At 44.1% G+C, this 15,293-nt stretch overlaps 1 protein-coding gene across 2 annotated transcripts in view; it reads left to right on the plus strand.

Moving 5' to 3' along the window:
- Positions 1–15,293, plus strand: part of BTAF1 (B-TFIID TATA-box binding protein associated factor 1) — a 927,996-nt gene that overhangs the window by 241,734 nt on the left and 670,969 nt on the right. For both annotated transcript variants that reach the window (XM_069239796.1, XM_069239795.1), the window contains exons 12-13: positions 500–640; positions 4,395–4,519. In XM_069239796.1, the coding sequence (XP_069095897.1) occupies positions 500–640; positions 4,395–4,519 (266 nt within the window). The remainder of the gene's footprint in view (positions 1–499; positions 641–4,394; positions 4,520–15,293) is intronic.

The raw sequence follows: 15,293 nt of genomic DNA on the forward strand, positions 1-15,293 counted from the left end.
CATCTTGAAGACCTTTGTGGACGCTCGTCCATCCCTTCCTCCCTTAGAAGAGATGAATTTTCAGCCTGGTTAAGAAACCATACATTCACAAAACATTTATGAAGCCCTAAAGATAGGTCAGGTCAACAATGTGGAGGGAAATAGAATCTAAAAATGGCACTGGTGTTTTGGGTGTGTCTGTCATAAGGGAGAGGGTAGGCCCTTCTACTGGTTGACAGCTAAAAGAAGAAAAAACTTTCCAAATCTAACCACTAGCAGACTGAATAATGGAAAGCATGTGACTCTAGAAAAGTATACAAGCCGCAAATGAAGTCATAAATGTAAGTAAGCATTTTGTTTCTCGTGATTTTCATTTAACTTTAAAAAAAAAAAAAAAAAATTACAAAAAAAGTAACCCAGTTCTGTTTAGGGACATTTGCCCTGCCAAAATATTGTTTATTAAAATTATTAATGAAATAATTACTGCATTAACATTAAACCCACTACTTTTTTTTCATAGGATGTGATAAAGACCTTATTACCTAAAGTATTACCAGCAATAGTTGAAGGTCTTCAAGACCTGGATGATGATGTACGTGCTGTAGCTGCATCATCGTTGGTGCCAGTTGTGGATAGCTTGGTGAATCTTCAGTCTAAACATGTAAGTTCAGAAACTGTTACTATATTAAAACTGGATATTTTTGTAAAAGTAATGATTTTTGGACAATAGTAAATTTAACATTATATTGTTCACGCATTTGTATAGGAGCCTTGTACAGTTCATACATACTAACCAAATATGCCAATAAGGATGACCATGCTATACAATAAAGAAAAAAGTGGAAGCCTAAAAAGAAAACTCTGGTCTGAGCTCTTGTGCCACATATAGGAAAGAAATCACTTCACATCACAGGGACAACCCTGATGGAAGTAGGTCTCTTATGTGCAAGATCTACACACACATGGACAGTTCACTTTGGGACAAGTGAAGGGACATAATACAACGGAATACAATAGTAGCTTGGGGGTGGGGAAGATGAGGGGTTGTCCCTTTGTCCCTGAAGGGGGCAGTAGAGCTGCTGTCAATATTGATGCTACACAAGAGCAACATTTTCTTAATTGTAAATTTCTTTTCTGGTCACAAACCGGCCAACAGTACCCAATGTTATATTGGGTGGGTGTGAGTCAAAGTAATGTTAAGTATATCTGGATTTCCCAAATACTTTAACTAGAAACCCAAAAAACTTGATTCAGTTAACTGCAATTGCAGAAGATCAATAGAATTAATATTCTGGCAGGTGACATTTCGCCAATTCACCACCATACAAATACTTTCACATCATGGGGCAGTGTTACAGAAATTAGAGTTTCTTCATACCTTTTGAAAAGGGTACCAGACTTGGTACCAAAGTTGATATATAGTTTTTTTTTCATTAAAAACCTTGTCCACCTCTCCTCTGCGAGATATTTTGTCCATCTTTTTGGCCAGTTTGAGAACCTCCAAGCAATGCTCCTCATTCAGTGTGTTTAATTATTCACTTTTAAATGCACTAATTTACCTTTTGTATGGTCACTGTGACTCCGGTTATGGTCATTGTCACGCCTGTTAAATGTTACGTGCTTACCTTGTGATCTGCTTGACATACCGGTGCCCTGTGCAATCTTGCACACCATTGAGACCTTGGATGTCCGCGTAGTTGCTGAAGGATTCAAATGCAGGATTTGCTTCACCTTCGTGTATTTTACCTGCAGGGCTTGTGATTAAGCCAGATCAGTCTTCCAAGTAGCCAGAGAACAAGTCTCCAGTGCAGGTCTCCATGAGATCTCTGAGGCCTGAATTCCCTCCAATGCTGTGAGCCATCACTTAAACAAATTACAATCTAAACACCTGAGACACATCAGCATTAGGAAAATGCCATAAGATCATTGTTGCCTGAGGGTGCGAACTCGCTTCAGTTATGGGACACCCCTCCTTGAAACATAATCGTATGAGAATTCCTTAAAGGAAGCATGCGTACCTCCCTGGCATCATGCCGGGTTACATACTGAAAAATGGCTTAGATTTAATGTAACAATCAGGCATTCATTGTAGTTTGCCTGATGCTATTCACTTTGTAAAATATCAGAGATGCTGGTGCTGCACCAGATAGCTCCTTTGGCAAGTGCAGCTTCTCACAAGTTAGATACATTTTGACTCAAAACAAACTACTATCCAGAAAGTCCTTTTAACCGGATTTCCTACCCTGTGCTCTTAACTAGTTATTGCTGGTACAGCCATACACTATAAGAGCAGCAAATGTCTTCTGGCTTCAAGTACGAGCCAGAATCCTTGCTTTTAAACCAATAAAGTACTCCATTTGTTGCCGGAAGGATATAGAGTATGTACATCTTGTATTAAATATAGTTAACTTCTAATTTATGTTGCACAAGGAATTTAAAATCCAAGTGTGTGACAATATAAAAGCATATATGCACTTTTTTCGTTATATTTTTACTGATTAATTTGTCCATTATGCCTCTAATCCTACGTGTAATACTATTCAGAGTGAGTTCCTTCTTGAAAGAAATGTGCCCATCTCTGGTTACCCTACTGTGTCATAAAGGGCCACCTCCTTCTATGTTAATCAAATTATCCCAAGCAATGGTAAAAGGCAGTAAATGTGATCAAGTACTCGCCAGTAGCAGATTTGATCAAGTAACACATTAAAGACATTGGTATGGAAGGTGATACATTGGTCTAGAGCACAGAACAAGATAGTATGAAGAGATCACATCCCACTTGTCTGAGTTTCTGTGAACTTAGAAATATGTAGATCTACATATAACATGTTTGGAAACTTGTCCTAACTATGACATACTGGATAATACTCCACAGGAATGTTGCTGGCTAAGGACCCTAATTTGAGGAAATAAATGTTGGGTCTGTGTGATATATGCAGATATCAGGAGACCTGTGCCACAGCTGAGCTTTGGGTGGTTGTATATTTACATGGCTTTAGCTACGTTGGCTAGTTTTGATCTTTTTGGTTGTAATACATCTGGCTGCAAACTCATGATAAAACTAAAAGCTGAGCTGGGTGTTTTTTTCAAGGCTATATCTCATGGTGTATTGCTATGGAACATTCCCTTTCAGCCCTCCGTCCTTGAATGTTGAACCATCTAATTCGATATAGATGGCCCTTTGTAACCTGATGTTAAAAAGGAACTAAGATTGTGTTTAGATAAAGAAAACCTTAAACTACATCATATCTAGTAGTAATTTTGCCACAAAAAACAAATGGACTATCACTAAGAGTTAGTATCTCTTCTGTTGGAGTTAAAATGACGATTTATTTCTTAGCCAAGATACCATCGCATAAGACATGTGCTGGGTGAATGGGAATTACTTAAAATAGTTTGTTGCAATAACCTCTTTGATGCTGATGCAATGACATACTTGTCTCCCAAGTTGGACTGGTTAGCTTCTGAAAATATTCCAGTGGAAAAACAACTCCTTAAACTAACTCCCATTTGGTCACTTCTTGCTACTGTATTCATGTGTGAACTTAACTGAAAGAAGGTGTTACTGGACTGTGAATCTTCTACTGAAGTGATACCTTTTTAATAGATTCACATGGCATCTAATTTAAGTGGGGTGGGGGAGGGGTGCAGATTCACTGGAATAATCACATCTCACTGTACACAGTCAGCTGGATATTCTGCGCTACCTTTGATAAACGTTAGTCGATCACAGAGTAGCCATTCCCTTACATTAATGGTGATTTTATTTATTTTTAATTATTATAATTCATTCTTGGAACAGTGCATTGAATAAAATTATATTAATTTCTATGGTCACTGAAAAATGCCCATCTGCTGATAACCGTTGCAGTAGGGGGATTGGGCTCTTTACTCTGAATTCCCTTCGGTTTCCACAGTATACAATGGAATCTGGCCTGTATGAATACCAGTGTCTGAGGTTATTTCAAGAGTCCACCAATCATTTTTTTGCTACCACAATGGAGAGTGGGCACACTGACAGTGCATATTTAACAACTTCTAATACTTTTCTCGCTCAGGGACTAAGTGTCCCAGAAGTCTCTAGTCTCCAAACCATCGACCTGTAACGTCTCAGATTTATCTGCCTTGACATTTATTAGAAAAGTTGAAAAATCAAACACCAGTTAAGTTGCTAACTTGGATAGCTCCCAGTGATCCAAGGTCTAGCAGTACTTCATCAATTCAGCCTTTGCTCTTGAAGGCCGTGCTTGGGTGTACGTTTTACTCATTAGACACTTGTAGTTTTGCTGTTGACCTTAACCCTCTAGTTTTGTAATATACATTTTTTTCTTAACCCGATTTATTTTCTTGACCTTTCTTTTTGAAGCACAATATTTTAAGCCGAGTTTGTCTTTGTTTTTTCTTTTTGTGTTTAGGTTCCTTTCATTGTCAGCACCTTGTGGGATGCTCTTCTCGAATTGGATGATCTTACAGCTTCCACCAATAGTATTATGACTCTCCTATCATCCCTTTTAACATACCGTCAGGTTCAGCAATGCAGGTAACTTTTTTTAAGTAATGGTTCTTATCTTGAAGTTGTAATGAATTAATGATAATCTCAAAATAACTTTTTCTTGCAAGCAAAACATTAAAAGATCTTAAATACACGAGTCTCATGAAATTCTTTTGAATAAAAAAAAATCTTCAGCTGGCAACATTAATGTGCATCTCTTACCTAGCCCAAGTGTCATGGTTCTGAAGTCCTCCAGGGGTAGTAAGGCGATAAATAGTCAACAGCTGTGGTTGGTCTCAAATTATTAAAACTCGATCAAGATGAAGATTCACAGCTGAAGAGGATTAGGTGATAGATGGAAGGAAAGAACTGTGCTTTTGTTGCAGTCATTGTGAAAATGAAACCAGACCTATTAAGCTTCCGTTTAGCATTCAGATTTGCAAATTTGGCCTTTAAAAGATACTAGAATAATTTCTAAGTGGCCTAAGGATATCTAGGTATCATTTTAAATGATATTGATTGAATTGCTAAATATTAGTATTAACCCCTTCACTGCCAGGCCCTTTCCCCTCAGGTGCCAGGCCTTTTTTGGCTGTTTGGGGCAGTTCAGGCTTAGGCCCTCATAACTTTTTGTACACATAAGCTACCCACACTAAACGCGAGTCCTTTTTTTCCAATATCCTAGGGATTCTAGAGGTGCCCAGAGTTTGTTGGTTCCCCTGAAGAAGACCAAGAAATTTGCCAAAATACAGCGAAAATTTAGTTTAAAAAAAAAAAAAAAGGAAGAGGGCTGCAGAAGGCTTGTGGGTGTTCTCCCCCCCCCCCCCCCCCCCCAACCCCCCCCCCCCCAAAAAAATGGCACCAACAAAGGCTTTGCGGTGCTAAAAATCACCATCTTCCTAGCTTTCAGGAACAGGCATACTTGAATCAGAAAAGCCAATTTTTCAACACTATTTTGGCATTTTACTGGGGCATACCCCATTTGTACTATTTTTTTGTGCTTTCATCCTCCTTCCAGTTAGTGACAGAAATGGGTATGAAACCAAAGCTAGACAGTGGAAAGCTAAACATTTCTGAAAAGTAGACAAAATTCTGAATTCAGGAAGGGGTAATGTGTGTAGATCCTACAAGGGTTTCCTACAGAAAATAACAGCTGAAATGAAAAGATTTTGAAATGGAGGTGGAAAAAACAGCTATTTTTCTCCACGTTTTACTCTAACTTCTTCCTGCGATGTCAGGTTTTTGAAAGCAATATACATTTATGCCTGCTTGACTCTTCTGGTTGCAGGGATGTATAGGGCTTGTAGGTTCATCAAGAACCCTAGGGACCCAGAGTCAATAAATGAGCTGCACCTTGCATTGGGTTTTCATTCTATACTGGGTATACAGCAATTCATTTGCAGAAATATATAAAGAGTGAAACATAAGTATCAAGAAAACCTTTGTATTTCCAAAATGGGCACAAGATCAGATGTTGAGAAGCAGTGGTTATTTGCACTCTGAATTCCGGGGTGCCCATACTAGCATATGAATTACAGGGCATTTATCAAATAGACGTCTTTTTTTTTTTTTACACAGTCTTACATTTAGAAGGAAAAAATGTAGAGAAAAACAAGGGGCAATAACACTTGTTTTGTATTATGTGATCCCCCAAGTCTCTCGATAAAATGGTACCTCACTTGCGTGGGTAAGCCTAATGCTCGTGACAGGAAACGGAACATGGACACATCACATTTTTACATTGAAATTTGACATGTTTTTTGCAAAGTGTCTAGCTGTAGATTTTGGCCTCTAGCTCAGCCGGCACCTAGGGAAACCTACCAAACCTGTGCATTTTTTTTAAAAAACTAGACACCTAGGGGAATCCAAGATGGGATGAGTTTTGGGGCTCTCACCGGGTTCTGTTACCTAGAATCCTTTGCAAACTTCAAAATTTGGCCCAAAAAAACATTTTTTCCTCACATTTCAGTGACAAAGTTCTGGATTCTGAGAGGAGCCTGCATTTTTGGTCCTGGGCTCAGCAGCCATCTAGGGAAACATACCAAACCCAGACATTTCTGAAAACTAGACACCCGAGGGAGTCCAGGGAGGTGTGACATGCATGGATCCCCCGGAGTTTTTTTTTTTACCCAGAATCCTCAGCAAACCTCAAATTTAGCTAAAAATCGATTTTTTTATTTTATTTCCCCCCCACATTTGTGTGGGATCACTGAACCGGGACAAATTTCCTACCACCCAACGTTCCTCTCAGTCTCCTGGTAAAAATGATACCTCACTTGGTAGGTGGGCCAAGTGCCTGTGACAGGTAAGAGCCAAAAACATGTTGAAATTGAGGGGGAACCAAAGCGGGTCCAAAAGGGCAGTTTAGAAAAAAACAAAACTTTTTTTAGGCTGACAAGTGCAGCAGAATTTTGATGGGTATAGATGAGACAATGTTTGGTGGTAGGAATTTTGTGGATTCCTGCAGATTCCGGAAGGTCATAAAAAAAATGTGGGAAAAATGTGTGATTTCCAGAAAAGTTGGAGGTTTGCAGGGCAATGTGGGTAAGAAAATGGTATGGGGTGCATGTGAAGCACACCGCCCTGGAATCCACCAGATGCTTAGTTTTCAGATGTGTCTAGGTCTTGTGGATTTTTCTACATGGCAGCGTCCCAAAGTGCAGCCCTCACCGTTCCAAGTGGGATGATTTTGAGTTACCAAGCTCTCATGGCCCAAATGTAAAACCAAAACCCCAAATAATCAAATGTCCTCTTGCTTGCCGTGGGAGAGCTGAAAGACTGTTACCCACTTCAGTTGGGGTGGGGGCATAGCCAGGCCCATACTGATTGGTAGCCGCCACCCGACTTTTTTTTTTTTTTTTTTAATTCCCTGGCATCAAATATATTCCCCTCCCCCCCCCCCCCCCCCAGGTCTCTGGTGGGCTTTATGCCCTTGGAAGTGTGTGTGTGGGGGGGGGGGGGGGATGAGGGGGGGATGGGGGGGGGGAGTTTATGGGGAGGGGAGGAAAAAGAAATGGCCTAAAAATAATTTTCCCATGGGGAGCGGACCTTGCCTTCCCGGTGCCTTCTGAAACACCCACCCCTGGGGGGGGGGGGGGCAGATCAGCCTAATTATATTAGGCTAATTGGCCCCATGGGGAGGGGTCCTTGACCAAGGGTCCGCTCCCCTTATTGAAATCTGTAAAAATAAAAATCCCTGGTGTCTGGTGGCCATTTCTGCTGCCGACGAAATGCTTCGAGACATGAAAGGAAAAGTCTTCCCCCGAGGGCCGGGTGCAGAATGTAACAATTAAGTCATGTGCACATGAGTGGTGTTGCCCAGGACGTAACTGTTACGTCCCAGCCGCCCTAGGGGTTAATCTGTTAGGAACCCAACTATTTTGCATAAAAAATGATGAGATGCCAGTCATGGAAAAGAAGCAGAACACCTCTCAATGGTCTATGTCTGTGCCCCACACCATCCATGCCATCTAGTATAAAAATCTTTTGATGATGAGCAAGCAAAGTCATAAAACAACCCCTCTCCCAAGATAAATTACAGGTTTTGAACATTTCATGCACAGGCTCAAATCCTAGCTTGCATAATGCAGTGGTGGCTGAAAGCATTGGACACAGCATGGTGCAGCATGACATCAATGATCCTACTCTCAAAGGTAAAGAACCAGCTAGAAAAATTACCAGCACCTCATCTGAGGGGAGAAAACTTAGGAAGTCATGAGGCAGACTGAACAAGTCTTTGGTGCTCTCACTGCTGGGCAGTTTCTCCGAAGGCTTTGATGGAGCGGTCCCTAAAGCTGCTTGGGGCATGGCAGTTGACAACACCGGCACACGTGACTTCAAGAATGTCTTGGTCGAGAAGGAGGTTGCAGGACCAATCTCGGAGCACCAGTTCCTCTTTTTCCCCATTCGGGGTCCTCAGGACACCTGAGAAAGAGGCATAAGAGGTCCAAGTGGACTTCATCTTTACCTTGTTTGTTGGCCGACATGACGATCAGGTAATATTGGCATTCCCAGCACCGTTCTGTAGAGCCATTAGCCCGTTTGACTCTGAACCTCTCACCCTTTCTATAAGCCGGATGGACACAATCTCAAATAAAGGAGTTCTAAGAGGTCATGGCCACATATTCAAGAGGGCGGACCTCTCTGGCGTGCCTTCTGGCCCCGCAAGATCGGATGAGACTTTAACCAGATCCACGCCAGCGGCTTCGACCTCTGATCCAGTGATTTCTCCAAGATCAGAGTCTGGATCTGAACCATTGTTAGTCATACCCAGAGGACCTTCTCAGGCACCGGTCACAACACTGATGCTCTTGCTGGTTCCTGCCGATGGTGTCAACCCCATTCTCATAACCTATGATCTGGAGGTGGAACAACATCGCATGATGCAGATTCTAGTGCCGACAGGTGCCAGATCATAGCCTGAGCTTTGTTTCACAGCCAAGCATGGGTGAAGAGTGGGAGAGGTCACTGGAACCTTTAGAACATCTGTTGGAAAGATATTTGGACTGGTATGATGAACTAGGAGAGGCCAGTGGTCTGGATACCTCACCAGATACTGACTTGCTCTCTCCCCCACCCCTATGGCTACAGAGGGCGGGAGCATCCTGTGCAATTGTAGTGCATAGGACGGCAGAGGTCCTTTACATCAAACTGACCTGACTGTCAAGACACATCTTGATGGGAGTTCTTCAACCTGGGGCTTCTACATCTGAACCCCTTTTGCCCTTCTGTGAAGCACTTAGACGTCCTGCTGGAAACTTGGCCCAAGCCCGGCACAGGGGCTTCTGTAAATAGGACGATTGCCTGCTGTCATCGTCTGGGTCTGGGTGACCTTAGCTTTCTCAGCCAACACCCCACCTCTGAGAGCTTGGTAGTCCAAACTTCCACATCCCCTAGGGCCTTCACTTCTGCTCCCTTGGATAGGGAATCCAAGAGACTGGACCATCTTGGGAAGTAGCTGTTTTTCTTCTACCAGCCTGGCACTGAGATTGATGACACCTTGTGCTTGTTGGGCTGTTTTTTCCCCACACCATTTGGGACGTGGTTGTGCAAGTGCTGCCTCAGGTCCTGGAGGAGGCCTGGGCCATACTCTCCCAAGAGGTGAAAGACTGGAGAGACGCAGCTAAGTTTACCATCCTGTGTGGCTTACCTACAACTGACATGCTAGGCAGAGTGGTTGCAGCGACAGTGACCTTGCAACACCACCACACCTGGCAGAGGACATCTTTTTTTGGGGGGGGGCGGGTGGGATGTCCAAGAAAATCTGCTGGACACGCCCTTTGATGGCACTTCCCTGTTTGGCGGGAAGACAAACTCTGCACTGGACTGCTTTAAGGATTCTGTGGCTAAGGCCAAAACCCTAGAGGGTCTGCAGGCCAGAAGTAGTCTGTCTCACAGCCCCCTGGCAACTGAAGCCTCAAAGCCCTCCTAGTTTGGATCTGCAGGACCATGCTTGCCCAGTTGGAGAGAGAATACATAATTTCCTCCACTGAAGGTCTATAACATCAGATGCATGGGTACTGCAGCTGGAAGGGCTATGCCCTGCCTTTTCAAACCTTTCCTCCTCCTATTCCACCAACTTTCGAACAACTGGCGGAAGTTCATTTGTCACTGGTCCGAGAGAGTTACAGCTCTCTTGGCTAAGAGAGCCATAGAAAGGGTCCCAATATCATAAGTAGGCAGTAGTTGTTATTCAGCCTACTTTCTTATACACAAAATGAACAAGAGTCTTCACCCTGTTATAGATCTACAGACTGTAAATCTCTTCCTCAAAAAAGTTGAAGATGCTCACATTGGCTCAGGTCTTGTTTGCCAACCAGGAGACTGGTTGATAGCACTAGACTTGCAGGATGCAGATTTTCAGATCCCTATCCTGACTGCCCACATGTGTTATTTGCTGTTCAAGGTAGGCCACAAACACTTTCAGTTCACTGTACTGCCATTTGGCCTTGCCAGCGCCCCTCAGGTCTTCACCAAGGTGATGGTGGTGGTCGCAGCTCATCTGGGCAGATCAGGAATTTCAGTCTTCCCCCTACCTCGATAACTGACTGTTGAAGGTGGGCTCACCCTCGGCTGTCTCCCACCTCCAGACTACAACAAACCTCCTACATTCTACATGGGGGTTCACTATAAATGTACTAAAGTCACACCTAACTCCCTCTCAGGTGCTCTTTCATAGGAGCTGTTCTGGACACAGTGCAGTTTCGGCTTATCCTCCTGAGTAGTGAGTCCAGGATATTCAGGCTATTATACCAATATTTCTGCCTCTATCCTGGATTTTGGTGAGATTGACTCTGAGGCTGCTGCCTTATGGCCTCCTGCATCCTGCTGGTAAAACATGGCAGATGGCATATGCGGGCTCTGCAGTGGGACTTGACGTTTCAGTGGGTTCAGCATCAGGGTAACGTCATGAGTGGAGTTCAGGCCTCCTGTACGCCTTTCCGCCCATACCACTCTTGCCCAGGGTTCTCAAGAGTGACTGGGCCCAAGTAATCCTTGTGGCTCCGGTCTGGGCACAGAGAGTCTGGTATTCCAAACTTCTGAAAATGAGCATTGATCCTCAGATCAGGCTACCCCTTTGGGAGGATCTTTTGTTGCAGCAGCCGGGGAGGGTCCTCCACCCGAGCCTGTTCTGTCTCTGCCTTCTTGCATGGAGATTGAGCGGAAGCGGTTTGTCGGCTTTTGACCTGCTTTTGAAGTCCAGCGTTATTGCTGCCCACCATCAAAATGGTACATTCCTGTCGTTGGAAGAAATTGGTGCACAGAGAAGTCTGTCGACCCCCACCATCTCTCTCTCTCTCTTTCTCTTTTTCTCTTTCTCTTTTTCTCTTTCTCTTTTTCTCTTTCTCTTTTTCTCTCTCTCTTTCTCTCTCTCTTTCTCTCTCTCTTTCTCTCTCTCTTTCTCTCTCTCTCTTTCTCTCTCTCTTTCTCTCTCTCTCTTTCTCTCTCTCTTTCTCTCTCTCTCTTTCTCTCTCTCTCTTTCTCTCTCTCTTTCTCTCTCTCTCTTTCTCTCTCTCTCCTTTCTCTCCTCTCTCTTTCTCTCTCTCTCTTTCTCTCTCTCCTCTTTCTCTCTCTCTCTTTCTCTCTCTCTCTTTCTCTCTCTCTTTCTCTCTCTCTCTTTCTCTCTCTCTTTCTCTCTCTCTTTCTCTCTCTCTTTTCTCTCTCCTCTTTCTCTCTCTCTTTCTCTCTCTCTTTCTCTCTCTCTCTCTTTCTCTCTCTCTCTCTTTCTCTCTCTCTTTCTCTCTTTCTCTCTTTCTCTCTCTCTCTCTTTCTCTCTTTCTCTCTCTCTCTCTCTCTTTCTCTCTCTCTCTTTCTCTCTTTCTCTTTCTCTCTTTCTCTCTTTCTCTTTCTCTCTTTCTCTTTCTCTCTTTCTCTTTCTCTCTCTCTTTTTCTCTCTTTCTCTTTCTCTCTCTCTTTTTCTCTCTTTCTCTTTCTCTCTTTTTCTCTCTTTCTCTCTCTCTTTTCTCTCTCTCTTTCTCTTTCTCTTTCTCTTTTCCTCTCTGTGTCTCTGTCTGTCTCTCTGTGTCTCTACTTTCGTTGGCCCAGCAGGACGTTGCTTTGGGCACTCTGTAATCTTTCTAACAGCTGCATGATCAGCCTTCTTTGTTTACATATCCTATTGTAAATAGGTTCCTTATGGCCTTACTCATGTTTCCTCATTCATTATGCCCCAATGGGCAAGTTACTTACCTTTGGTAATACTGGTAGAGGCAATGTCTAGTTGCTGATTCCTTACTGACCCACACATCCTCCCCGCTCAACTAATTGATTTCTAGGGACAAGGACTCCCTGAAAGGGCCTGGTTTTGATGCACCAGTGGTCATTGATCTTTATGGCTCTGCATTTCTGGCGTGGAAAGTCGTGAAAAGAAACTGATGTCCGCATGCCAGGGTAGCTTTTATCTGGCACGCATGTGGAGCAGATCTGTGCTACCTGACGTGCGCATTGGTACTGCTCGAGAAAAATCGTGGGATCCATACTGATGCCTGGGGGAAAGTCAAAGGTAAGGAATCGACAACTTGATATTGTCTATACCAGATAAAGCTTTATCGAAGTTACGTAACTTGTTGGTTTAGCATAAGGAGCCCACTGTAGAACTCGCGCCGCCTGCTCCCATACACCTGTCACCTGGTGAACAGTAATGTGGTGATAAGCAGATACCTCCAATCCCCGCATCTGGTTCTGGGGCAAATCAGTCTTGGCTTCCGAAGTACCCAAGGGATTTGTTTTGACATTCAACCCTAGGTCTCACCACTGTGATGCATATTGAAGTAGTCTTACCAAGTAGTACAGGTGGAGATTAGGTAACCACAGGCCTCTCAAATCAGTATCTAGCTTAAGAACATCTAGCTTAACCAAACTTCTCTTACCAGTCCACATCACTATCACCTGAAGACTATTTAACTAGGCAAATGTGGATCTAGGGACCACATACATGGCATTCTGTAAGGCATAGAGGTATCTGGGCAATAGAACCATTTTGCAGAGTGCAACTCTTCCCGTGACTGATGGGGTAGCTGGTTCCAAAATTTGATCAATGCCTCCAGTCCAAGCTGGATCCTGCCTATATGAAGATTGTAACGCGCAGTCGACGTAGGTGTCACCTTTATCCCTAAGTAACAGAAGCTGTCTCTAAACCTTCCAAACTCATTGTTCGGCAGATTATCATGCATCAGGTGTGTCAGGGCTGCCAGGGGGAACTGTACAGTCTTCTGCTTATTGACCTGCTTCACCAAACTCCTCCATGATCATCAGCAATATGGCAACTGATCTCTCAAGCTGCATGAGATAGGAGTGTCTGCATAAGGCAAGACAACGTATGGCAAATAGTCTACCTCCATGCCCAACTCTGCCATATCTCGTAATCTTGTCGCAAGGACTTTCGCCAATATTTTGGTATTATCTTCTAACATGGAGAGGGATCTTTGTCCTGGGGTCTAGTGGGTCTTTAACTTAAGGAGTATTATGAATCGGGCTTCTTGCATAGTTGGATGAACGCTCCACATGTGCAGGCCTCCTGAAATGTTTCAAAGTAAACTGGATAGAATCACTGCCAAATATGTCTCGTAATGCCCCACTGGCAGCCCATCTGGACCCATTACCCTATTCCTTGCCATGTCTCTGATCACCTCCTGCAGGTCCTCCAACAGTATGTCATTGTCCAGGCACTCCACCTGCTCTGCTGCAAGCCTGGGAAGAGTAAGTCCGTCCAGGAAGGCACCTACCTACCTGACTGGAAGGACGGCTCACCTTACACCATACACTGCCCCCAAGTGTTCACACAGAAGACGGTTAATGCCGGCCTACGTGCTGACTAAAGTTTCATTTGGACTCCTCATTGAGGGAATCACTAGAGGTGGGTGTTCTAGTTGAAGAAGGCATGCCAACATCCTTTCTATCACCCTCTCTATGGAGTAGTTGGTGGTAGTCCTGCTGAACCAACCATCCAGTCCAGTCTGTGCCATGTCTCACCACCCTTCCTCTGAGCCGATAAACTACTTCCTGCTGAAGCTCAGATACATGCCTCTCCTGGTCAATCAGCTGAGTCTAGAGTGTACATCCAACTACTCTGATAAGAGACCAGCATTCCCCTGGGTCACAGACTTATGGGCATCCCACTCAGTCTATCTATGGGTTGCCGTGTTACAGTTGGGTGTCAAACTTCCCTGTTTCACAGCTGTTCCTTGCGTGTCTGTGGGTCCCCTAGCGTCTCTGGAGTAAGCGCCGCAGGGGTACCCAGGGTCTAATCCCACAGAGTTTCCATTCCAGGAGTAGTGGTGAATTGTCAGACAGGAACCTGCCTAGGATCTGAACTTTCACCATAGTGATGAGGTCCCCAGTCAATAGGATCCTGTCTAGGTGACTGTAGACAGTGTGCGTTGGGGCATAGCAGGTGTATTCCCTAGCCTCCAGGTGGGTCAGTCACTCAGATATCCTCACATTCCCTCCTTTATCACTATTTGTAAACTCATTACATTGTGTTCAGTATCTAGCATTCGGAGGGTAGCGATCCCAGTCAGACTGATTTGTAATTCAAATGCCGTATTTCCTTAAGTTGTGGCAGATTCTGTGGAAAGATCTAGACACCAGTAATGTTTAAGCTGTGCTAATGCGAACTTTACGATTTTAGAGCAGGATATCTCAACACCTTCGCTCCTTGCACTATTCTAGATTCATTTACCCTTGGTATTGCACTGGTGTGACTTTTGGGTGCCTATGCACAGTGTGCCCTGCCACATATGCTACGTTGTCTCATTATAGAGCACATTGTCAATGTTGGCACTCAGTGTGTCACTAGGTGGCTCCAAGTTGTGTAAACCTAGATTTATTATGATGTATTTGGTAGTGCGCAATAGTTGGCTCAAACGAAATCCTATTTACAGTCTTGATAACTGTGTAGATGCTTAGTGATATTGTAGTTCAAGAACGTCACCGCTTAGCATGCTCCTTGAACACTGAAGTTATGCAAACTACCTAACCCCCTGCTGAATTGTATAGCCCACACATACTATGGCCCTCATTATGAAACTGGCGGTCAGCTAACTGCCATGCCGTCGATGGTGGTAGTACCGCCACCAGGCTGGCTAGGACTGCCATATGACCTCGACGGTGATCCCTCCTACATACAGCCAGTGCACCGCCTCAACTGCCAGTGCGGTCAGACCACGGCGGGTGCCACCTACAGGCTGGCGAAACACCATTCACTGCCCACCATATTACGACATAGGAGACTGCCAGGATTTCCCGGACTGGACCACCACCACGAAAAGCCTGGCGGAAACGACCCATTTAAAGGAGACACTCACCTCCAGGGCCGCAGAGG

This window comes from Pleurodeles waltl, chromosome 6, assembly GCF_031143425.1.
Source record: "Pleurodeles waltl isolate 20211129_DDA chromosome 6, aPleWal1.hap1.20221129, whole genome shotgun sequence".
In the NCBI taxonomy this organism is placed as follows: Eukaryota; Metazoa; Chordata; class Amphibia; order Caudata; family Salamandridae; genus Pleurodeles; species Pleurodeles waltl.